At 39.1% G+C, this 24970-nt stretch overlaps 3 protein-coding genes across 4 annotated transcripts in view; all 3 read right to left on the bottom strand.

The window, feature by feature from the left end:
- LOC133070684 (olfactory receptor 6C4-like) overlaps nucleotides 1-24970 on the bottom strand; it is a 65230-nt gene that overhangs the window by 15888 nt on the left and 24372 nt on the right. Inside the window, exon 3 of one of the 2 annotated variants that reach the window (XR_009696197.1) lies at nucleotides 17225-17396. The exons of the other annotated variant lie outside the window; for it this stretch is intronic. The gene's annotated coding sequence lies outside the window, so the exon portion shown is untranslated. Of the gene's footprint in view, nucleotides 1-17224; nucleotides 17397-24970 lie in introns of those variants that run through there. 2 annotated transcript variants of the gene reach the window in all.
- On the bottom strand, nucleotides 5973-7011 carry LOC133069862 (olfactory receptor 6C2-like). The gene has a single exon (XM_061161326.1). The coding sequence runs from the start codon at nucleotides 7009-7011 to the stop codon at nucleotides 6070-6072; it is 942 nt and encodes a 313-aa protein (XP_061017309.1). The 3' UTR covers nucleotides 5973-6069.
- On the bottom strand, nucleotides 22478-23464 carry LOC133070683 (olfactory receptor 13A1). The gene has a single exon (XM_061163084.1). It carries the CDS (start codon nucleotides 23462-23464, stop codon nucleotides 22478-22480), a length of 987 nt encoding a protein of 328 aa, XP_061019067.1.

Raw genomic sequence — 24970 nt, 5'->3', positions numbered from 1 at the left:
ATTTAATGTATGCAACTTGATGTGTTTGGAGATAAGGATACACTTGTGAAACTGTCATCACTCTAATGCCATAAACCTATCTATCACCTCTGAGAGTTTCATCCTGTTGCCTTTGCTGTTGTTTTTTCCTTATATGGTAAAAGCACTTAATATAAGATCTACCATCTTAAAAAAATTTTAAATAGACAACAGAACATTGTTAATGATAGGCTCTATATCATACAACTGTCCAGAACCCCTTTATTTTGTGTAACTAAAACTTTGTTCCTTTATTAATACCTCTCTATTTTATCCTTCCCCCTGCTTCTGAAAACCAACACTCAATTTTCTGCTCTGTGTGTTTGATTAGATTCCACATATATCTGAGATCAAATAGCATTTGTCTTTTGCATCTGGAATATTTTACTTAGATAATATCCCCCAGTTACATCCATGTTGTGGCAAATAACAGGAGTTTCTTCTATTTTTAAGGGTGAAAAATATAACACTACATATATATTTTTTTTCCACATATATAATATATACATATATTCCACATATATAATATATACATATATTCCACAAATTCTTTATCTGTTCCTCTGTAGATGTACATTTAGCTTATTTATATATCTTAGCTATTATAAATGCTGCAGCAAACAAGAGTACAGTTATCTCTTTGAAATCCATATTTCAATTTCTTTAAATATACACCATTGCAGTCAGAAAGGGAAACTCAAGTGACATATGGAATTTTTATCAGTGTTGATGCAACAGAGACTATGAGCAAACCTTAAAGATACCTAGGTCTCATTAGGAGAATTTACAATACAGTTGGATAGATACTGAACATACTACATAAGTCTGAGGAAGTTCATTGGTTGTTGTTGGAAGCAAAATATTGTCATATTAACAGGGAATGAATTGCATGAATTGTGAATGGAAACAGTGTAATAAGTGCTCTCAAAGACTATACTACCCTTGTAGCATCTTCAAATAAAATTAGTCATAATTACCCTAGGGTGTACAAAATACCACACAACACTTTGTGTGTAAAAGTACAATTAGATAGTTTCTTATGAACAAAATATGACAAAGAAAAAGTAAAGAAAAAAATCCAATTTAAAATAACACCAAAAACTACATGAGAATAAACTTAACAGAGGAGGTGAAAGATTTACATGCTGAAAACTGTAAAAACTGATAAAGAAAATTGAAGATGATTCAAGAAAATGGAGAGATGTCCCATCCTCTTGGATTTAATTCAGTTTAGTTCAGTCACTCAGTCGTGTCCAACTCTTTGTGACCCCATGAACCGCAGCACACAAGGCCTCCTTGTTCATCACCAAATCCCGGAGTTTACCCAAACTCACATCCATTGAGTCAGTAATGCCATCCAACCACCTCATCCTCTGATGTCCCCTTCTCCTCCTGTCCTCAGTCTTTCCCAGTATCAGGGTCTTTTCAAATGAGTCAGCTCTTTGTATCAGGTGGCCAAAGTATTGGAGTTTCAGCTTCAACATCAATCCTTCCAGTGAACACCCAGGACTGATTTCCTTTAGGATGAACTGGTTGGATCTCTTTGCAGTCCAAGGGACTCTCAAGAGTCTTCTCCAACACCACAGCTCAAAAGCATCAATTCTTTGGTGCTCAGCTTTCTTTATAGTCCAACTCTCACATCCATACATGACTACTGGAAAAACCATAGCTTTGACTAGATGGACCTTTGTTGGCAAAGTAATGTCTCTGCTTTTTAATACGCTGTCTAGGCTGGTCATAACTTTTCTTCCAAGGAGCAAACTTCACTGATGCTCTTTTCAACTTAAATGAATGGTTTATGTATGTGTTTTAATTTTTTAATTTTCTATAATTACATCCTCAAATTTGCTATACTGTCATCCGTAACGTCCAATATGCTATTCATTCCATCCAATAAAATTTTCATCTGAGGTGAGGCATGTTGTTTTGACTAAAAGAAGGTGCACTTTGCATTTTATTTATTTATTTATTTATTAGTTGGAGGCTAATTACTTCACAACATTTTAGTGGGTTTTTTTGTCATACATTGATATGAATCAGCCATAGATTTACACGTATTCCCCATCCCGATCCCCCCTCCCACCTCCCTCTCCACCCGATTCCTCTGGGTCTTCCCAGTGCACCAGGCCCGAGCACTTGTCTCATGCTTCCCACCTGGATTGGTGATCTGTTTCACCATAGATAATATACATGCTGTTCTTTCGAAACATCCCACCCTCACCTTCTCCCACAGAGTTCAAAAGTCTGTTCTGTACTTCTGTGTCTCTTTTTCTGTTTTGCATATAGGGTTATTGTTAAGCCCCCATATTGAGGTATGATTGATGTATAAAAAGCTGTGCATCCTTAATGTGTACAACTTGACGACATTGAAGATAAGTATGCACTCATGAAACCATTATCACAGTCAAGGCCATAAATCTATACATCACCTCCAAAAGTTTTTACCAACCCCTTTAGTTTTGTTTGCTTTTGTAGTTAAGAACACAACATAAGATCTGCCTACTAACCAAAAATTTAACACAGTACAGTATCATAACACTAGGCCCCATGTTGTACAGTAGAGTCTAAAACTCACTCATCTTGCAGTGCTGAAACTTGCATATTTTGACTGACACCTACCTCCCTCTTTCTGGCTCACCTCAGACCCTCTTAAACCACTGTTCTACTCTCTGTCCTTTGAGTTTGGCTATTTCAGATTCCTCATTTTAAAAAAAAGAGATCATATAGTATTTGTCTTTCTGGGTCCAGCTTGTTTTATTCAGTACAGTGTTCTCTAGATCCATTCACGTTGTCACGTATTTTAGGATTTCCTTCTTTTACAGTTCAATAATATTCTACTGATGTATATACCATAAGTTTTTATCCATTCATCCTTCAATGGTCACAGTTGTTTCTATATCATGGCTATTATGAATAATGTTGCAAGGAGTCTGGGAGTGCAGATGTCTCTTCAATATCTGGATTTCAATTTCTCATTTATTTATTCTTGGCTGCATTGAGTCTTCATTGCTGTGTGTGAACTTTTTCTAGTTGCAAAGAGCAGGGGCTGCTCTTCATTGCAATGTGAGGGCTTCTCATTGTGGTGGCCTCTCGTTGCAGAGCATGGGCTCTAGGCACACAAGCTTCAGTAGTTGTGGTACATGGGCTCAGTTACTCAGCAGCATGTGGGATCTTCCCAGAGCAGAGATTGAAATCATGTCTGCATTTACAGGCAGATTCTTAATCACTAAACCACCAGGGAAGCGCCTGGATTTCCATTTCTTGAATACATACCCACAAGAGGATTTGGAAATCATATGGTAGTTCTATTTTTAATTTTTTAATGAACTTCCATAGTATTTTTCCACTCTGGCTTCACCAGTTTACATCCCCATCAAAAGTGTACAACAGGGTCTTCCCTGGTGGCTCAGTGGTAAAAAAAATTCACCTGCCAGTGCAGGAAATATGTGTTTGATCCCTGACCTGGGAAGATTCATGTGCCTCAGAGCAACTAAGCCCATGCACCACAACTACTGAATCTGTGCTCTAGAGCACAGGAACTGCAACTACTGAAGCCTGCACACCCTAGAGCCCATCTTCCATAACAAGAAAGCCACTGCAACAAGAAGCCTGCATACCACATCTAGAGAGTAGCCTCTGCTACCTGCAAGTGAAAAAAAGCCTGTGAAGCAACAAAGACCCAGCACAGCCAAAATAAATAAATAAAATTACCTTTTAAAAGTGCACAACAGTTCCCCTTTCTCAATATCCTAATCAACACTTCTTGTCCTTTGATTATTTTGGTAGCAGACATCTTCACAGGTGTGAGATGAGATCTAACCATAGTTTTGATTTGCATTTCCCTTTTGATTAGTGATGCTGAGCATAGTTTCATGTGCCTGTTAGTCATTGGTATGTCGTCTTTGAGAAAATGCCTACTTACGTCTTTTACAAAACCCTTATTTTATCAGGGTTATTTCTGGGGGTTTTGTCACTGGTTTGTGTTTTCTTTATATATTTGGGGTACTAAAGGCTATGTATGGCCCCAATTCAGCATTACCTCCTCTCATTACCCTGCACACAAGTTTCACCTTAAGCTAGCCCCTCCTAGCTGTGCACCTGCATGCCCTCAATCCCCCCAGCCTCCTCTGCCATGTGCCCTCATGTAAGGAGATCCTGCTGTCAATAACTACACAGTTCATTAGTAGTTCTGGGGAAAATCATTGTTGACACAACACCTCGAGCCAAAGGAGCATCCCAAGTATGAGGAAAAAAGAGATGCCTACACACAAAAAATACAGGGATCTTTATATACGCATGTGTGTTTAGTTGCTGAGTCATGTCCAACTCTTTGTGACCCCATGGACCATAGCCCACTAGGCTCCTCTGTCCGTGGGGATTCTCCCGGCAAGAATACTGGAGTGGGTTGCCATGCCCAACCAGGGGATCTTCCCAACCCAGGGATTGAACCCAGGTCTCCCGCATTGAAGGCAGATTCTTTACCATCTGAGCCACTAGGGAAGCCCAATGCATATGCTTAGATTGGACAAAAATGTGTTCTGTAAGTTGAGTAAATCTGTTCTTCAAATTCTCACATAATCTTGTGCCAAAAGTCTTTCCAACATGGAATTTTATTATGTCTGCAGTTACAGAATAATATGGTCAGAGAAAAGCATTGTGGCTATCAACCAACCAAGCCAGGTAAATTCCAGCTCCGGGGTTTTTCTCACCGTTTTGACCCCACATCTATCATTTCCTATCAAAATCTTGACTAATTAAATTACAGTTGTAATTCTTTCATTAAAACATCCTATCATCTCTCTGCCATGCTCAAACTGTATTTCTATTATAGCATGTACATGTGTCGTATCAGGTAGCAACAGTGTTATTTCACATTAGAACTAACAATGGACACCCACAGGTTATTGTATCAAATCTCTCATTCATAAATATAGATCCTTGTTATAGATTTATTTGACGAGACTTTCAATTACAGTTAGACTTATTTCCATCTATGATTAAACTTCTTTAAACTTTCTGTAGTTTCCCTTCCTGTGTTCCTTCTTATTCAGGTCTTTTGTAGTGAAATCAATCTGGCAAAGCAGTAAAACCAATGGGAACTTTCAACTACAGACATATAAATTTTCATCATAGTGGGAACTAGAGTTGTAAAGATTTATATTCTACTTATATACAACATATTCAACATTGAAATAATTTTATTGAGTCATTTTAAGTAATTTTATTATCATTATGACAGTTATGTACATATATGTCCTTCAAAACTCAATATAGTGACTGTGTTACATCTATGCCTGAACCAATTTGATATTCTTAATACTTGTGAATTTTACTCCCCATCCCCTTGCACTCATCACAAGTAGATACTTAAAACCACATTTTCCCAACTTTGAGATTCCACATGCATCAAATGGAATTATGTATGTTGGGTTCTTCATTAAAATTTGTTGAATGCTATTGATCTAAAACAAATGAATAGGACTTCCCTAGTGGTCCAATTGTTAAGAATGCACCTGCCAATGCAGGGGACACAGATTTGATATCTGATCCAGGAAAATTCCACATGCTGTGGGTTCAGTTAAGCTCATGTACCACAACTAGTGAGCCTGCACCCTAGGGCACATGAGCTGCAACTATTGAGCTCACGTGCAACAACTACTGATGCCTGCACACTCTAGAGTTCATGCTCTGCAACAAGAGAAACCACTACAAGGAGAAGCCCACACCACAACCAGAGAGTAGCCCCCATTTGCCACAATTAGAGAAAGTCTGCATGAAGCAATGAAGACCCAGCATAGCCAAAAATAAAAATAAATTAATTTCAAAAAATGAATTAATAGAAGAAGGTCCAGGAAGATTTTTCATCTGAATATAAAGAAGAATATTAGTAATTGCAAATAGTGGACATTCATAAGACAAAAAATTTATTATAAGAAGAAATAAGCAGAACCTTAAAAAACATATTTGTAAGTCTATATAGGAGATTCCAGAAATAGGAGGGAGACTGCATTAGATGGAAAAGGTGGATTTGCCCTCCACGAGTCTGTGGTTCTATTTCTGTAATCGCACCCTGGTCAGGGCATTCCTCAGAGCCTGGTGGACCTGCTTGTTCCGTAGAGTGTAGATGACAGGGTTCAGCATCGGGGTCACCACCGTGTTCACAAGGGCAGCCTCCTTGTTGGAGTACAGTTGATTTGTTCCCTTTGGTTTCATATATATAAAGACACAGCTGCCATACATAAGAGAGAGGACGATGAGATGAGAGGAGCAGGTGGAGAAAGCTTTCTGTCGCTCCTTGGCTGATGGGAGATGCATGATTGTGACTACTATGTTGCTGTATGAAATGATGGTTATAATGAAGGATGTCAAAAGGATAAACAAAGCAAGGCCAAAGGCCAACATTTCAATAGATCTGATGTCAGAACAAGAAAGATTAATCAAGGGCCCTAAATCACAGAAGAAGTGAGGAATGACACGGGAGCCACAAAAGGATAACTGAGAAAGCTTTGTAACTGGAACCACCATGAGGGAGAACCCCAAAACTAGGCAAACAGTGACCAGAAGGGAACACATCCTCGGGTTCATGATGGTTGGATAATAAAGAGGCTGGCAAATGTCCATGTACCGATCCAAGGATAATACAGCCATAAGGAAGAAAACAGTTGCTCCCAGGAAAAGAAAGACAAAGGCTTGTGTGATGCAGGCAGCAAAGGAAATTTTTTGCCTCCCCAACAGAAAGATGGCCAGCAATTTAGGAATAACGGTGGTTATAAAACAGCATTCTAAAAAGGAAAAACTGCTGAGGAAGAAGTACATAGGTGTCTGGAGGTGATGGTCAGCCCAGGTGATGGTGATGATGAGTATGTTTCCTGTGATGGAGGCCAGATACATCAGCAGGTGCACCAAGAAGAGGACCTTCCCCAGGTGCTGGACAGCAGGAAACCCCTCGAGGGTGAATTCCTGAGCTGCTGTCCTATTTCTTGCATCCCCCATTAATGACTTTTCCATTTCTTTAATAAACTCTCTTTCTGTTATGCAGTGTCGTGACTAAGGAATGAAGAACCTTATTTTATTACATATATAAAATAATGTAGGCATGGTGACTAGATTGTTTATTATTTTAAACATTATATTTTATGTATAGTTTTTGTCCATTAATAAGTAAAAATAAGTGATTTCTATCTTTAATTTTGTTTATGGAGACACAGCCTAAAATCTTGGACAAATAAGAACTGCATGTAGCTACAAGTTTTCATAAAATCATTTTAACAGGGCTAGTCATTTTCCTAAATAGTCTATTGCCAAGCAGAAAAAAGTCCTTTTAGTTGTGTATCTACTTATGCAACATATTCCTGGTAAGATATCTCTCATACCATGCATCTACAAGATGAATATGGCAAAAGGAAAATTATAGCCTTAAAAAACTTATGGTCGTGGAGTCTGTCACTGCACAAAAAAAATCCCCCCTTGATGTGCTTAGGATTTGACATCTGCATTTATAGCATCACTTGCAGGAAATTTTCTGGTGGTCCGAGTTGCAGCTTTCTAAAGTGAGTCAGATTAGAAGAGTTAACAAACAGACTCTGATCAGATTGTTGGAGAGCCAACCAAGGTCAGTTTTTTACAAAGTCTGAGACTAGCTAGTAAAAGAGGAGAATTTTTCCTTTGTTCTGTGCAGGCTTCCCAGGTGACACTAATGGTAAAGAACTTGCCTGCCAATGCAGGGAGTGTAAGAGATGCAGGTTTCCTGAATCCCTGAATCCCTAAATCAGGAAGACCCTCTGGAGGAGGGCATGGCAACCCTAGAGAATCCCATGGACAGTGAAACCTTGCAGGCTACAGTCCACAGGGTCGTAAAGAGTCAAACACGACTGAGTGACTAACACTTTCACTCAGGTTAAGGACAAAAAGAGAGTGCATGCTTTGATTCCCTCAATTATTTTCTGATTCATTTTCTCTCCAACTGTCTACCTAAATAAAATAATACCTTTCACTCTTTAACCCATAAATCTCTCTTATGTGAGCCTTTCTCACGCAATTAATGTTAATCTTTGATCTCTGAACTAGACCATCTGATACAGCCCAGTATTGTAAGACCAGCTTAAAGAGAAGCAGACTTTGCTTCAGTTTAAAATAAATAAATTAAAAAATTATCCAATCACACTAAGGTCATATACTCACCCACATGCAACTAACAGTAACCAAAGACTTGTCCTCTACTCTTGTAACAAAGGAAGATACTGGTTTAGGCAGAAGGAAGGGAGGAAAGAAAAAGAAAGAAAGGCATAAAGGAAGGAAGGAAAGAGCAAGAGAGAGAAAAGGAGGGAAGGAAAGAGAGTAGAAAGGAAGGAAGAAGGAAAGAATAAAGGGAAACACCTGTATTTGAAATAACCCTAATTTTTCCCAGAGAAAGTTTCAACATATGTATCATATCTGCTAAACATTCCTCTTCATATGAATCCAGAGTTTTCCAAAATTGGGATAAACCAAAGTGACAGTTTCATGGCCATCCTTTCTGATGAAATTCTGGGAAAGAAAGAAGAGCACATATTGCCCTTGATACTCTACTGGAATCTGGGAGTGAGTTCTCTAGAAATTTCAAAAATCCATCATACTCTCCTTGCAGGCTCCCAGTTCCCCAGACTCCCATTCTGCTCCTACCTCAGCCACCACCAGCAGGAGATGCCGCTGGCTGGGAAACATTACAGGGCATTGTGGGAGACAACAGCCTCCTCTTAAACTGGTCCCTGGTGCACACAGTTCTCTAAAATTTCTCAAAAATGGCTTGTAGGGCAGATAAAATGCATTACCACTCCCCATCTCTCCAGTTTTGGGGAAATGCACATGTCTCTGGGAGCAGAGATGAAAGTGAAATGAATTTTCCCATCTATATTTTAGCACTGGACTGTCTCTCGACACCACTTAGGATTCACCAGGACCAGTGGGCACACCTGACCTCATTAGAAGAAGATAGAACAAAGCCTTCTAGAGATCAAGGCTGCTCCAGGATCCCTGGTGACTGCTAATTGGGCATTGTTGGAAATATAAAATTATAGCACACACATTATAGTCTTTCATTATGTATGCAAATATGACAATATTGACTCACAAAGGTCTGGATTTTCCTGCATGAAAATCTTCAGTGGTGGACTACATATAATCCTCCTGGAGTTTATAAAGTCCCATTGCATTATGTTTCTAAGGTGGAGTTGTAAAGTCAAATGGAGAATTTGGATCCATATGTGGCCCTAATAAAGTAAAATTCTCCCTTATTCTGTCATAGCAGTGTCAAAGACAACAAATAAAATACTTCAATAAGAGCTAGGGTCTCATAACTTAATGCCAAAAAATGTCCAGGTTTCAGTTGATAGTAACTAGTCATATCAAGAACAAGGACGATCTCAACTCAAAAGAAAAAAAGACAATAAAATTAACACCAATATCAAGATGACAGAGATACTAGAATTACATGACAAAGACATTAAGGTGGCATTATGAAAAATGCTTCAACAATAAATTAAAAACATACTTGAAACAATTTTTTGGAAAATTTCAGTCAGGAAATGGAAGGCATAAAGAGTAATCAAATGAAAATTTTGGAACTGAAAAATACAGTAGCTAAAATTTTTAAAAATTCAATGGATGGGCTCAACAGCACAATGGAAGGGAAAGAGGGGGGAATCAGTGAAATGACAGAACAGTAGAAATTATTCAGTAGGAGTGACAAAAAGAAAATAGACTGAAAAAAATCTAAACACAGTCACATGGGCCTGTGGAACTACTTTAAAAAGATCTAACAATTTTATCTTTGAAGTCTAAAAAGATGAGAAACTGAGTAAGGAATTTCTGTATACCAGCAATGAACATGTGGACATCAAAACTAAAAGTACAAAGCACTTACAATCACTCAGGAAAAATGAAATGCTTCTGTGTGAATCTAACAAAACATGTGTAGAACTTATATAATGAAAACTACAAGCTACTGAAAAAGAAAGATCAAAATAATAAAGAGATATACTATGTTCATGCATTTGAAAACTAGAGAGGAGAGATCAAGGTGGCAGAATAAGAATACATGGAGCTCACTTCCCTCCATAAGCACATCAAAAATACATCTATGTGTACAATAATGCTCAGTGAAAACTAACTGGAAACTAGCAGAAGGACTCTTAACACAACCAAAACTGAAAGAAAGATACATCCATCATTGGGTAGGAGAGGAAGAAAAGTGACAGTTGGGATCTCTGTTCCTGGGAGGGGACTCAGAAGAAAAGGGAGATTGTACCTGCACTGAGGACTGAGCAGGTCAAGCACAAGACTGTGCATCCCAGTTCTGGGGTCCCACATGGAGGAGACAAACCCTCTTGCCTGGTTGGAGGACCACTGGGACAGATGGAAAAGAAGCCTAGACTCAGCTCACGAGGAGTGTGTGTACAATGGCTTGCCACTAGGTGGGGTGGAGAGACATCTGCCCTAGTGGTCCCTAGGTTTCCCACAACTCCCTCACCACATGACCCAGCCCAAGCTGAGGAAACACTCTGGCCAGGCTCACTCCATGTACTGAATCTGAGGTGGCCAGCGCCAGAGAAAAGGCTTAGCCTTAGAATGCAGAGGTGATCCATTCCCAGAAAAGAGCCTGGGTGACAGTGATCATTGGTGGTGCTTTCTCAAGCTGGGTAACCAGTAACCACTAGTTTTGTTTTTGGTGGTGGCTGCACCAATGTACATTTCCACCAACAGTGTACAAAGGTTCCCTTTTCTCACATCCTTACCAACATTTGTTATTTGTGTTCTTTTTGATGATAACCATTTTGACAGGTGTGAAATGATATGATATCTCATTGTGGTTTTGATTTGCATTTCCCTGATGATTAGCAAGGTTGACCATCTTTTCATGACCCTATTGGTCACCAGCACTTCCCTTTGGAAAAACGTCTATTGAGTTCTGCCAGTTTATTAATCTGGTTGTTTCATTTTCTAATGTTGAGTTGTATGAGCTGGTTATATATGTTGGATATCAGTTATATCATTTGCAAATATTTTCTTCCATTCAGTAGGTTGTCTTTTCATTTTTTCAATGGCTTCCTCCACTATGCAAAAGTTTTTAAGTTATTTAGATCCCATATGTTTATTTTTGTTTCCTTTACTTTTGGAGATGGATCAAAAAATTTTGCTATTTATGTCAGAAGAGTGTTTTGCCTATGTTTTTCCTCTAAGAGTTACATAGTATTCAGTCTTACATTTGGGTCTTTAATTCATTTTGGGTTAATTTTTATATATGGTGTTAGAGAATGTTCCAGTTTCATTCTTTTCCATGTAGCTGTCCCATTTTCCCAGCCCCACTTATTGAAAAAACTCTCTTTTCTCCATTATAAATTCCCTCTTTTGTTGTAGACTATTGTTCAGTTTCTAAGTTATGTCCGACTCTTTTCAACCCCATGAACTGCAGCATGCCAGGCTTCCCTGTCCTTCACTATCTCCCACAGTTTGCTCAAACTCATGTTCATTAAGTCAGTGATGCCATCCAACTATCTTATCCTTAGTCACTCCCTTCTCCTCCTACCCTCAATCTTTCCCAGCATTAGGGTCTTTTCTAATGAGTTGGCTCTTCGCATCTATGGCCAAAGTATTAGAGTTTCAGCTTCAGCATCAGTCCTTCCAATGAATATTCAGGGTTTATTTCCTTTAGGGTTGACTGCTTTGATCTCCTTGCTGCCCAAGGGACTCTTAAGAGTCTTCTCCAGCACCACAATACAAAAGCATTAATTTTTCAGTGCTCAGCTTTCTTTATGGTCCACCTCTCACATCCATACATGACTACTGGAAAAACCATAGCTTTGACTACATGGACCTTTGTCAGCAAAGTGATGTCTCTGCTTTCTAATATGCTGTCTAGATTTGTCATAGCTTTTCCTCCAAGGAGCAAGAATCTTAATTTTGTGGCTGCAGTCACCATCCACTGTGATTTTGGAGGCCAAGAAAATAAAATCAGCAGCTGTTTCCACTTTTTCCCCATCTATTTGCCATGAAATGATGGAACTGGATGCCATATTCTTAGTTTCCTGAATGTTGAGTGTTGAGCCAGCTTTTTCACTCTGCTCTTTCACTCTCCTCTTTCACTCTACTCAAGAGACTCTTTAGTTCCTCTTTGATTTCTGTCATTAGAGTAGTATCATCTGTGAATCTGAGGTTATTGATATTTCTCCCAGGAATCTTGATTCCAGCTTGTGAGTCATCCAGCCCTGAATTTTACATGATGTACCATGCATAGAAGTTAAAGGAACAGGGTGACAATATACAGTCTTGACGTACTCCTTTCCCAATTTTGAACCAGTCTGTTGTTTCATGTCTGGTTCTAACTGTTGTAGATTAAGTGACCATAAGTGTGTGGATTTATTTATGGGTTCCCTATCATATTACATTGATCTGTATGTCTGTTTTTGTGTCAGTACCATACTCTTTTGATTGTTATAGCTTTGTAGAACAGCCTGAGGTCAGGAAGCATGCTTTCTCCAGCTCTGTTCTTCCTTTTTAATTTTTTTTTTTTTTTTTTTTGGCTAATCTAGGTCTTCATGTTTCCATACAAAATTTAAAATTATTTTTTCTAGGTCTGTGAAAAATGCCATTGGTATTTTGATAAAGATTGCATGAATCTGTAGATTGCCTTCAGTTGTATGACCACTGTAACAATATTGATTCTTCCAATCCAAGAACATGATATATCTTTCTGTTTCTGTTGTATTCAATTTCTCTCATCAGTGTCTTATAGTTTTCAGAGTACAGGTCTTTTGCCTCCTTAGGGAGGTTCATTCCTAGGTATTTTATTATTTTTGATGTGATGGTAAACATAATCATTTCCTTAATTTTTCTTTCTGATATTTCATTGTTAGTGTATAGAAATGCAACAGATTTCTGTATATTAATTTTGTATCCTGCAAATTTATAGAATTCTTTGATGAGTTATAGTTTTCTGCTGGTGTCTTCAGGATTTTCTATGTATAGTATGTCATCTGCAAACAGTGACAGTTTTACTTCTTCCTTTCCAATTTGGATTTATTTCTTTTTCTTCTCTGATTGCTTTGTTAAGGATTTCCAAAACTATATTAAAAACAGTGCCAAGTGAAAAAAGAAATGAGAAAAATAAAATAATATCATTTACACAAATTAATAATATATACATACAAAACAAATATACCTTTTCACAAGAACACACATTTTTTTAAATCTATATTAAAAGGGTTGCATATCGAAGAGAGAAAGGACTTACTAAAGGGGGATAAAACTGAATATATTTATAAATAAAAAATGTAACAGAGTTTTTGCATAGATGAATAATGATAATGCATCATGACCTGAAGAAGGTGTTAACTCTCTGCATTCAAGGAAGAAGAAAGAAATAAGGAAAGGAAGGAGGGAAGGAAAGAAGAAAAAGAAAGTCTCTGTTGATCATAATTCATTACAATTCAGGAAAATGAAGCATTCTAAAAGTTCTCAATTTCCTGATTAGTCTATCATAGTCTGAGTACAAGTGTTTAAAAAGGAAAAGAAAGCCTATAGGAGCACACAAAGGCAAATCAACTCAGTATCATACTACCAACATGCTGCGATATATGGATATAACAACATGCTAAAAGCATGAGGCTTGCTTACCCCTCAAAAGGAACAAAGCAAGACAGAATCATGACTTAGTTCATGAATGTGACATGGAGCCAGTGTAAAGAAATGTTGTTCTCAGGAGCCCAAATCCCCTCCTCCAAGTATGATTCTTTAGAAAATACCAGGAGCACTCTAGCCAGGCTGCCGAGATAGTACAGTCCAGCTGTGGTGGCTGGCTGATGGGTAGTGCTCTCCTCTGAGGAGAGTCCTGGGCTCACCCTAGCTGGCAGTAGTGGACCAAGGCCTAGCCATGCTTCTGGGTTATGTCCTCTTCCAGGAAGAGTGAGCCAAATACCTTTTGCTTGCCTTTGATAAAAGTAATCCCCCCAGCCTCCTTTTCCAAGAGAAGAGGGGTTCTCAGAGTATATTTTTTTCCATTTATTTTTATTAGTTGGAGGCTAATTACTTTACAACATTGTAGTACATTTAAAAGATAAACTAAGAATCAGTTTCATGCAATGGAAACTAAATGTGATAGGACTTCTCCAGTCTTATGGAGTGCCCTTTCTCTGTAAACAATTGCCTGCGCCTGCTGCACAGAGCTCTAAGAAATCCACATTTGGGAAAGTGGCTCAGGTATGCTGTCTGTGATAACTGAGTGGCAGACAGCACTGTACCAATTCAATAGATCTGACAAAAGTTAGCAGGATCTAAATCTTGTGTCCTTTGCAGAGGCTAGTGTAGTAGCATTTTCAAAAAACTTTCAAAAAGTTTGCTCCTCCAGGTCCATTGGTCAGGTTGGCCAGGAGCTTCAACAGGTTTGCCACTTATTAACACCTTATTGTCACAACCAAGGACAGTACCAGAAGCTGGAGTCCATGATAAGCTATAATATATATTGATGATTAGGAGCTTATGCTCTTAATTCATGGAGCTTCCTTTCAAATCCTATCTCCAACACCCATTCATTTTGTGACTTGGCCCTGTTACCTAGCCTCTTACAGCATTGCTGAAAAACCAGAGACAAATTGTGGGTGTACTTCATCCCAGATCTGACATACAGAGACTCTCATATTGGATGCAGTTGTCATAGTGGCAAAAGCAGCATAGCAGCAATCATTAACCTTTCAAATGTGAGAGAGGACATCTCTGGTTGGCTGTAGTTCAGTGATTCTCACCCAGGGATAATTTTTCTCCCTTCCCGCTCACCTCCCAAGATTTGGCATCTCTAAAGACACTCTTGACTGTCTTAAACTGGGGTTTGTCTTACTGGCATCTAGGTGGTAGAGGCCAAGTTTGTTGCTAAATATCCTACAATGCACAGGACAACCACCACAGCAATGATTCAACTCAAATGTCCACAGTGTTGAGGTTGACAAACCCCAAAGAAAAATGAAAGCCAGTCTAAAACACAACCATGCACCTACCATATTGTCTTGGCCCAGAAGTCAGTCAGGAATGTGGCTAAGACTGAAGTTCATGAAGCAGCCTCCACAGAGAGGGAGCTGGATGCACCACAGGCCCATATCTTATTTTCATCAGCAGACCCTACTTTTGTGGGTGCTGGTGCTGGTAGATCAGTCTGATTCCAATCACTTGCAGGAGGTCTGCTTGAGTCAGGGAAACCAAAATGGCAAGGGCTCATGGTTGGTGAATCATTTTAAAGAAGGAAGTGGTCGCCTTTCCCCCTGACTGATATTTATTATCAAAGACAAAAAGCAGAGAAAAGGAAAGAAGTGAAATGTTTATCAGTTCCTCTCTGTGACTCTTCAAAGGACTGATAATGTGAAGTCATAGAAAGGGCTGCCTGCTGGATGCCTGTGGGATCATGAGTTTATCTGCATCAAATCACGAAGACTAATAATTTTAAAAGGTAACACATGAAAGCAAGAAACACTTCTCTGTATCAGCTAAGTGAGGTACATTGGTGTTGTGCATGCGTGCTAAGTCGTTTCAGTCGTGTCTGACTCTTTGCAACCCTCTGGACCAGAGCCAGACAGGCTCCTCTGTCCATGGGATTCTCCAGGCAAGGATACTGGAGTGGGTTACGATGCCCTCCTCCAGGGGATCTTCCTGACTCAGGGATTGAACCCATGTCTCCTGCATTTGCAGATGGGTTCTTTACCACTAGTGCCACCTGGGAAGCTCTCACATTAGTGCCAATTCTCACAAAAAGAACAAAGTTTCAGTTGCCAGGTCAGTTAGTGCTCGGGGCTGGTGCACTGGGATGACCCAGAGGGATGGGACGGGAAGGGAGGTGGGAGGGGGATTCAGGATGGGGAACACATGTAAATCTATGGCTGATTCATGTCAATGTATGGCAAAAAAACACTACAATATTGTAAAGTAATTAGCCTCCAACTAATTTTAAAAAGTGGAAAAAAAAAAAAAAAGAAACAAAAAAATAAAAAAGAATCGTTTGTTCTGAGAAGGCAAACTCCAAGCAAGACAAAACTCAGTAGGGAGGGAGGTGCTACCTGTACCAGAAGTGCTATAGAGAGAAGGAGCAGTTGTTCAGATGGATAAGATAACAGAACCTGAGACAGGGGACTCAACTGAACAGGAAAATGAAAAGGTTGCCTAAAAACAAAAAAAAAAAAAAAAAAAAAAAAAATGGACCTGTTTGAATTTAAAGAGCAGGAAAAAAAAACATTGGGCCTGAAAGAAGATGGACTTTGGGATCTGGGAGAGAATCTAGGACTAAAGAAAGGTTGATGATCTATCTCCATCAAGGAACTCCTTTTTTTGACCTTTTCTGGATAGGGGTGGTGTCCCTCAAGAGCCTGAGGCTACCTAAGATAAACAGGATCCACTTTACATCAGGGACCACTGAATGGTTTCTCATTCATCTGTCTCAACTGCTTCTCCTCACCAGGTCATTTTCACAGTCAAATCCTTGGCAGGCCCAGTGGCCCCTTTCTGTGTGGTCCCATGTGGTCCTGCCACTTAGCCCGCACTCACCCTTTCCAGCTAACCACTGCAAACATCACTCTGAGATAGGCAGGGGTGAGGAGCTGTGACATCCAGGCTTCCTTGGCTGCTCCTATCCTTGGTGATCATTCACCAATAGCAACATTTTAAACTCACATAGCACTTAATACTTTCGGCTTAAGTTCTCTCTCTCAGTCTTGGCTGCATCTCTAGGTTGAATTATTGTCCTCATTATTCTTACAAGTAATTGAGAGCTCAGATGGACTGAGTGCTCTGAAAGAGCCTGAACATGAACCTAAATCTTCTTCCTCCCAATTCAGGGCTCTTTCTACACTACACACATCTCTGGGCATCTGCAGCACCACTACACTACACCCTGTAATGCAGCTCTCTTCACGCCTTTTCTTTTTATATTCATCAGTATGGATACTAGTGTCTTCTTAATTAGGTTACCAGTTTTCTAAGGATATGAGTCAAGTTTCATATTTCTGTTTTTTCAAATGAGTAATGCTCTGTTAAACGCTCAATAAGTGTCTAAGCATTTTATTTGCTTGTTAACCCATTACAAAATGTAGAAAATATAAAAATTATAAACAACCAAGATGAAAAACACAACATATGTTCTTCAATGCGTGTTGAAAATCAGTGAACACACTGAGTCATTAGTGGTAGTTTTCAAAGCCCTGTTCATTGCAAAGTCTCTGAGATCACTGAGGGCTTGAACGTGCTATTTGGGTGTCAGAATTCCATTAGAGGTGATAGACTCAGTCCCTACCAACCTACGTACCATTGCTTCAGTCAGCCTGTGGTTCATCAAATTCTTGAATTTCATGCCCCACATCACTGTGCTTCTGTTGAATGCCAAAGAGAATACTGGATGAAGAATCATGGACAACTCATTCCTTATAAATCAACATCAAATTCTACTCTCAGCCTCCTTATGCAATTGCAAAAAATATGTGTTTTTCTTCAACCCCAAAGATTCAGCTAAATAGTCATGACTTGCTCCTATTATTTTTAATGGGTCATAATAAACAGAATCAATCTTTCAGTCCCATTAGACACAGAGGACTTGTCCACCCTGTAGTATTCTGCAACAATAGAAGTGTAGCATTGTCTTCTTGCAAAGCTGTGTAACTTTTAAAGCTAAACCATAGCAGTAGTCCCCACTCCAGGTCAATAAGGTAGGTCAGGTACTCATGATTTGAGAATAAAGAAAAGAAAGAATAAGAAATCACAGGTATTTTTCTAAATGCTTAGCCCAGATTTTATTTTATTTATTATTTTTTAATTTTTTTCCCATTTATTTTTATTAGTTGGAGGCTAGTTACTTTACAATATTGTAGTGGTTTTTGCCATACATTGACATGAATCAGCCATGGATTTACATGTGTTCCCCATCCCGACACCTGCTCCCGCCTCCCTCTCCATCCCATCCCTCTGGGTCTTCCCAGTGCACCAGCCCTGAGCACCCGTCTCATGCATCCAACCTGGGCTGGTGATCTGTTTCACCCTTGATAATATACTTGTTTCAATGCTGTTCTCTCAGAACATCCCACCCTCGCCTTCTCCCACAAAGTCTAAAAGTCTGTTCTGTACATCTGTGTCTCTTTTTCTATTTTGCATATAGGGTTATCATTACCATCTTTTAAAATTCCATATATATGCGTGTGTATACTGTACTGGTCTTTATCTTTCTGGCTTACTTCACTCTGTATAATGGGCTCCAGTTTCATCCATCTCATTAGGACTGATTCAAATGAATTCCTTTTAATGGCTGAGTAATATTCCATAGTGTATATGTACCATAGCTTCCTTATCCATTTGTCTGCTGATGGGCATCTAGGTTACTTGCATGTCCTGGCTATTATAAACAGTGCTGCAATGAACACTGGGATACACGTGTCTCTTTCAGATCTGGTTTCCTCAGTGTGTATGCCCAGAAGTGGGATTGCTGGGTCATATGGCAGTTCTACTTCCAGTTTTTTAAGGAATCTCCACACTGTTCTCCATAGCAGCTGTACTAGTTTGCATTCCCACCAACAGTGTAAGAGGGTTCCCTTTTCTCCATACCCTCTCCAGCATTTATTGCTTGTAGACTTTTGAATAGCAGCCATTCTGACTGGTGTGTAATGGTACATTATAAAGGTTTTGATTTGCATTTCTCTGATAATGAGTGATGTTGAGCATCTTTTCATGTGCTTTTTAGCCATCTGTATGTCTTCTTTGAAGAAATGTCTGTTTAGCTCTTTGGCCCATTTTTTTATTGGGTCATTTATTTTTCTGGAATTGAGCTGCAGGAGTTGCTTGTATTTTTGAGATTAATCCTTTGTCTGTTTCTTCATATGCTATTATTTTCTCCCATTCTGAAGGCTGTCTTTTCACCTTGCTTATAGTTTCCTTTGTAGTGCAAAAGCTTTTAATTTTAATTAGGTCCCATTTGTTTATTTTTGCTTTTATTTCCAATATTCTGAGAGGTGGGTCATAGAGGATCTTGCTGTGATTTTTGTCAGAGAGTGTTTTGCCTATGCTCTCCTCCAGGAGTTTTATAGTTTCTGGTCTTACATTTAGATCTTTAATCCATTTTGAGTTTATTTTTGTGTATGGTGTTAGAAAGTGTTCTAGTTTCACTCTTTTACAAGTGGTTGACCAGTTTTCCCAGCACCACTTGTTAAAGAGGTTGTCTTTTCTCCATTGTATATTCTTGCCTCCTTTGTCGAAAATAAGGTGTCTGTAGGTACTTGGATTTATCTCTGGGCTTTCTATTTCTGTTCCATTGATCTATATTTCTGTCTTTGTGCCAGTACCATACTGTCTTGAGGACTGTGGGTTTGTAGTAGACCCTGAAGTCAGGCAGGTTGATTTCTCCAGTTCCATTCTTCTTTCTCAAGATTGCTTTGGCTATTCGATGTTTTTTGCATATCCATACAAATTGCGAAATTATTTGTTCTAGTTCTGTGAAGAATACTGTTGGTAGCTTGATAGGGATTGCATTGAATCTATAGATTGCTTTGGGTAGTATATTCATTTTCACAATATTGATTCTTCCAATCCGTGAACATGGTATATTTCTCCATCTGTTTGTGTCCTCTTTGATTTCTTTCATCAGTGTTTTATAGTTTTCTATGTATAAGCCTTTTGTTTCTTTAGGTAGATATACTCCTAAGTATTTTATTCTTTTTGTTGCAATGGTGAATGGTATTGGTTCCTTAATTTCACTTTCTGTTTTCTCATTGTTAGTGTATAGGAATGCAAGGGATTTCTGTGTGTTAATTTTATATCCTGCAACTTTACTATATTCATTGATTAGCTCTGGTAGTTTTCTGGCAGAGTCTTTAGGGTTTTCTATGTAGAGGATCATGTCATCTGAAAACAGTGAGAGTTTTACTTCTTCTTTTCCTATCTGGATTCCTTTTACTTCTTTTTCTGCTCTGATTGCTGTGGCCAAAACTTCCAAAACTATGTTGAATAGTAGTGGTGAGAGTGGGCACCCTTGTCTTGTTCCTGATTTTAGGGGAAATGCTCTCAATTTTTCACCATTGAGGATAAAGCTTGCTGTGGGTTTGTCATATATAGCTTTTATTATGTTGAGGTATGTTCCTTCTATTCCTGCTTTCTGGAGAGTTTTTATCATAAATGGATGTTGAATTTTGTCAATGGCTTTCTCTGCATCTATTGAGATAATCAAATGGTTTTTATCTTTCAATTTGTTAATGTGGTGTATTACATTGATTGATTTGCAGATATTAAAGAATCTTTGCATTCCTGGGATAAAGCCCACTTGGTCATGATGTATGATCTTTTTAATATGTTGTTGGATTCTGTTTGCCAGAATTTTATTAAGGATTTTTGCATCTATATGCATCAGTGATATTGGCCTGTAGTTTTCTTTTTTTGTGGCATCTTTGTCTGGTTTTGGAATTAGGGTGATGGTGGCCTCATAGAATGAGTTTGGAAGCTTACCTTCTTCTGCAGTTTTCTGGAAGAGCTTGAGTAAGATAGGTGTTAGCTCTTCTCTAAATTTTTGGTAGAATTCAGCTGTGAAGCCATCTGGTCCTGGGCTTTTGTTTGCTGGAAGATTTCTGATTACAGTTTTGATTTCCGTGCTTGTGATAGGTCTGTTAAGATCTTCTGTTTCTTCCTGGCTCAGTTTTGGAAAGTTATACTTTTCTAGGAATTTGTTCATTTCTTCCAAGTTGTCCATTTTATTGGCATAGAGCTGCTGGTAGTAATCTCTTATGATCCTTTGTATTTCAATGTTGTCTGTTGTGATCTCTCCATTTTCATTTCTAATTTTGTTGATTTGGTTCTTCTCCCTTTGTTTCTTAATGAGTCTTGCTAATGATTTGTCAATTTTGTTTATCTTTTCAAAAAACCAGCTTTCAGCTTTGTTGATTTTTGCTATGGTCTCTTTTGTTTCTTTTGCATGTATTTCTACCCTAATTTTTAAGATTTCTTTCCTTATACTAACCCTGGGTTTCTTCATTTCTTTCTTCTCTAGTTGCTTTAGGTGTAGAGCTAGGTTATTTATTTGACTTTTTTCTTGTTTCTTGAGTAAGCCTGTAATGCTATGAACCTTCCCCTTAGCACTGCTTTTACAGTGTTCCATAGGTTTGGGGTTGTCGTGTTTTCATTTTCATTTGTTTCTATGCATATTTTGATTTCCTTTTTGATTTCTTCTATGATTTGTTGGTTCTTCAGAAGCGTGTTGTTCAGCCTCCATATGTTTGAATTTTTAATAGTTTTTTTCCTGCAATTGAGATCTAGTGTTACTGCATTGTGGTCAGAAAACATGACTGGAATGATTTCAATTTTTTTGAATTTACCAAGGCTAGATTTATGGCCCAAGATGTGATCTATTCTGGAGAAGGTTCCATATGCACTTGAGAAAAAGGTGAAATTTATTGTTTTGGGAGTGAAATGTCCTATAGATATCAATTAGGTCTAGCTGGTCCATTGTGTCATTTAAAGTTTGTGTTTCCTTATTAATTTTCTGTTTAATTGATCTATCCATAGGTGTGAGTGGGGTATTAAAGTCTCCCACTATTATTGTGTTTTTGTTAATTTCCCCTTTCATACTCGTTAGCATTTGCCTTACATATTGCGGTGCTCCTATGCTGGGTGCATATATATTTATAATTGTTATATCTTCTTCTTTAGCCCAGATTTTAAAGCTGAAATTTCTACATTCAAAACAAAGTAGTGATTGCATGTGTCATACTCATCAAACTGTATGCATTAAGTATGCACAGTTTTTATACATAAATTATCCCTTAACAAAGCTGTTGAAACAAAGTGATGATTCTAACAGTACTTTTCACTTTGAGTGTTGCTGAGAAGAAAAGGGAGAAACAAAAACAACAGCAACAGTTTTTGTTAGAATCAGAAACTATTTTTAAAGCGTAATTGGCTCCAGAGGAAATACTTGGGGTAAGATAGCAGGAGTAGGTTTCTTACGAGTGGGTGGTCACCTTTAAGAAATTCTTCAGTCTGGCAATTCTCCAAGTGCTAGGCACACTTGCTGCCTAACTCTTTTAAGGTCCACACACCTAAATATTTGGTGTCATTGCAAGATTTACAGTCTGAACATGGTACAAACAAAAGAAAAAAGGAAAACATTTCCGTACACTTGTAATTCTACAACACCAGGCGCCTTCTCTTCTCCCGGAGATCTTTGTTCCCCTGCCAACATAGTAACGACATTACTTCGGGGTCAGACCATGAGACCTCACGTACTGGAGGCTCACATTCAACCACAGTCTTCGTGTCAGCCAGCCTCAGGGCCCCAGAATTTGAAGCTCACCCATTCTTTTGGGTAGAAGAGACAAATTTACTTACTTTCCAGGCCAGAAACTCACTCATCAGACCCTTCATAGAAAGGTCAATTTCCACTTAAACTGCAGTCTCAAAGAAGAGCTTCAGAAGACACAAGTTAATTTCTGAAGAAGGGGGAAAGCTTCCTGAGAGCTGCTTTGACCTCCTTGTTTCTCAAAGTATAGATGAGGGGATTGGGAGTAGGGCTCAACATGGTGTATAGTACACCAGCCAACTCGCTCTTCTCTGCACTGTAGCTGGAGACAGGGCTTATGTAGGCATAGAAGACAGCAATGTAGTACATGCACACCACAATAAGGTGGGAAGAGCAGGTGGAAAAGGCTTTCTTCTTCCCCTCCACAGTCCGCATCTTTAGGATGCTGGAGATGATGAAGCCATATGACACGATGGTCATCAGGAAGTTCAATATACCATAAAAGGCATCAGCCAGGACAATCATGATGCTGTTCACATAGGTGGAGCTACAGGAGAGAAGTAACAGAGGAGGGACCTCACAGAAGAAATGGGTGATAACATTGGGGCCACAGAAATTCAAGTGCAGCATCAGGCCAGTGTGGATGGCCGTGTTGAAGGCACACAGTACCCACACACCTGCAGCCAGCATGCCACAGAATGCCTTGCTCATCATGGTGCTATAGTGCAGTGGGTGGCAGATGGCTGCATACCGGTCATAGGCCATGACCGTGAGGAGGAGCAGCTCAGAAGATGCAGCCCAGGTGAGGAAGTAAAGCTGGGCCATGCAGCCCCCATAGGAGATGGAGTTCTCCTCTAATACTAGACCCTCCAGTGCCTTGGGTATGACGGAAGATGTGCAGATAATGTCCATAGTTGCCAAGTTGAAGAGGAAAAAGTACATGGGGGTATGGAGCCCGGGGTTGAAGGCGATAGCCAAAATGATAAGAATATTTCCTGTGAGTGCCACAAAGTAGAGAGAGAGGAAACAGCTGAAGAAGAGAACACTGTATTCTGGGTGCTCTGAGAAACCCTGCAGGACAAATCCTGTCACCAGAGTCTGGTTACTCATGGTCCTCAGGCTGAAAGGGGTTTCTGGGACTATGAGGTGAATCTCTGACCACAGTGTCATGTGATTTCAGGGCTAGAGACAGAAACCAGAGGTGTCCTAAGGAAAGTTGCTACCTTGTTTCATTCATTCCCAGCAAGATGCACAAGCAATGTTAAATAGATGTATTAAGACTGAGTCAAGATAAACACAAAAATATAACAGTAGGCAAAGGATAAAACATTCAGTTCATAAAAATCAGGTAAAAATGTCCAACTGAACTCATGAAGCATCACTCAACCTCAAAGAAATGCGTGTTAAATAAATAATTCACTCTTTATCAGCCATGATTTGACAAAATTGGAAATGCATGATATTGGCTGACATTAGCACAGGTGCCAAGATATAGGCCTCTTACAATTCATATTTCATTTGAGCCAGAACATTCACTTCTGGGAATTTATCCTAAAGAAATAATGAAGAGGATCTTCAAGTTGTCGTTACAGCATTATTTATAATAGTGAAAATTTTAAAGTAACCTATACTCTTAAAGATGAGTCTGTATGATACATTGATACAATATATTGCAGTGTACTTATCAGAATGATGTTTTAGAATGCTTATGAAATGCTGATGCTTATGAGAATAAATGAAAAAGGTTCAAAGTAAGTGTGTACAACTTTTGATCATTTTGAGTTTTAAAAAGGCATGTCTGTATGTGTACCTGTAGGAAAAAAACAACTGGTGAGTGATAGACTAGAATTTGAACAGTGAGGATGGATTGTAGTTGATTTCCTGTCCTTGTTTTTGCTGCTCTGTATTTTCTGATTTTTCCATTTACTAACCTTTCTAAAAGGCATATATATCATGGAATTCTCTTTCTAACAATTCTTCTGTAGCTCCCCATCACTGACAGATGAAAGGCTCCCACCTGCTACTCCTGGATCCACCTCCTCTTCAGCCAATATCTTCCCAGTGATCTCACCCCTCAAAGCCAAAGCTCCAACCACACCCACAACTCCTAGACTTGTCAAAGCATGAACTATACTAGGCTTTTGTGGCTTCATTCTTGCAACCCACTCAGCCAGGAATGCCCTCCTTCTCATGAGCCAGCTTTCTTACCAGTACCCCACACTTTTCAAATATCCCTTCCCTAGAAACAAAGGACCACTTTCTCCTTCATAGCCCTTCAGGATCCTGAACTCACTTCTATTGTAGAATCCATTACAAGTCACTTCGTGATCAAGGTATCCAAATATCTGCCCTCTGGTAGATATATCTGCCTCATTTCTCTCTGGGCATCCTTTTTGGGCACTCAGCCCAAGGCCTGGCATGGAACAAGTGGACCCTCTGATATGTTTGTTGAAATAACGTTGGAGAATAGTCTAGTATGGAGAAGGAAATGGCAACCCAGTCCAGTATTTCTTGCCTGGAAAATCCTATGGACAGGGAAGCCTGGCAGGCTACATGCATGGGGTTGCAGAGTCAGCCATGACTGAGCGACGGAGCACATAGTCAAATATAAATAAAAGCAGAGTCCTTTCTGTTCTCAACACAGGGTACATTCTGTATTGTTTAACATGAAGTGTT

The sequence above is a fragment of the Dama dama genome, chromosome 15, assembly GCF_033118175.1.
Source record: "Dama dama isolate Ldn47 chromosome 15, ASM3311817v1, whole genome shotgun sequence".
NCBI lineage: Eukaryota > Metazoa > Chordata > Mammalia > Artiodactyla > Cervidae > Dama > Dama dama.
This window is presented reverse-complemented; position numbering and strand designations above follow the sequence as displayed.

What these genes read in the sequence shown, in the direction of transcription:
- LOC133070683 (XM_061163084.1), bottom strand. Translation starts at nt 23,464, where the DNA reads ATGACACTGTGGTCAGAGATTCACCTCATAGTCCCAGAAACCCCTTTC.
- LOC133069862 (XM_061161326.1), bottom strand. Translation starts at nt 7,011, where the DNA reads ATGGGGGATGCAAGAAATAGGACAGCAGCTCAGGAATTCACCCTCGAG.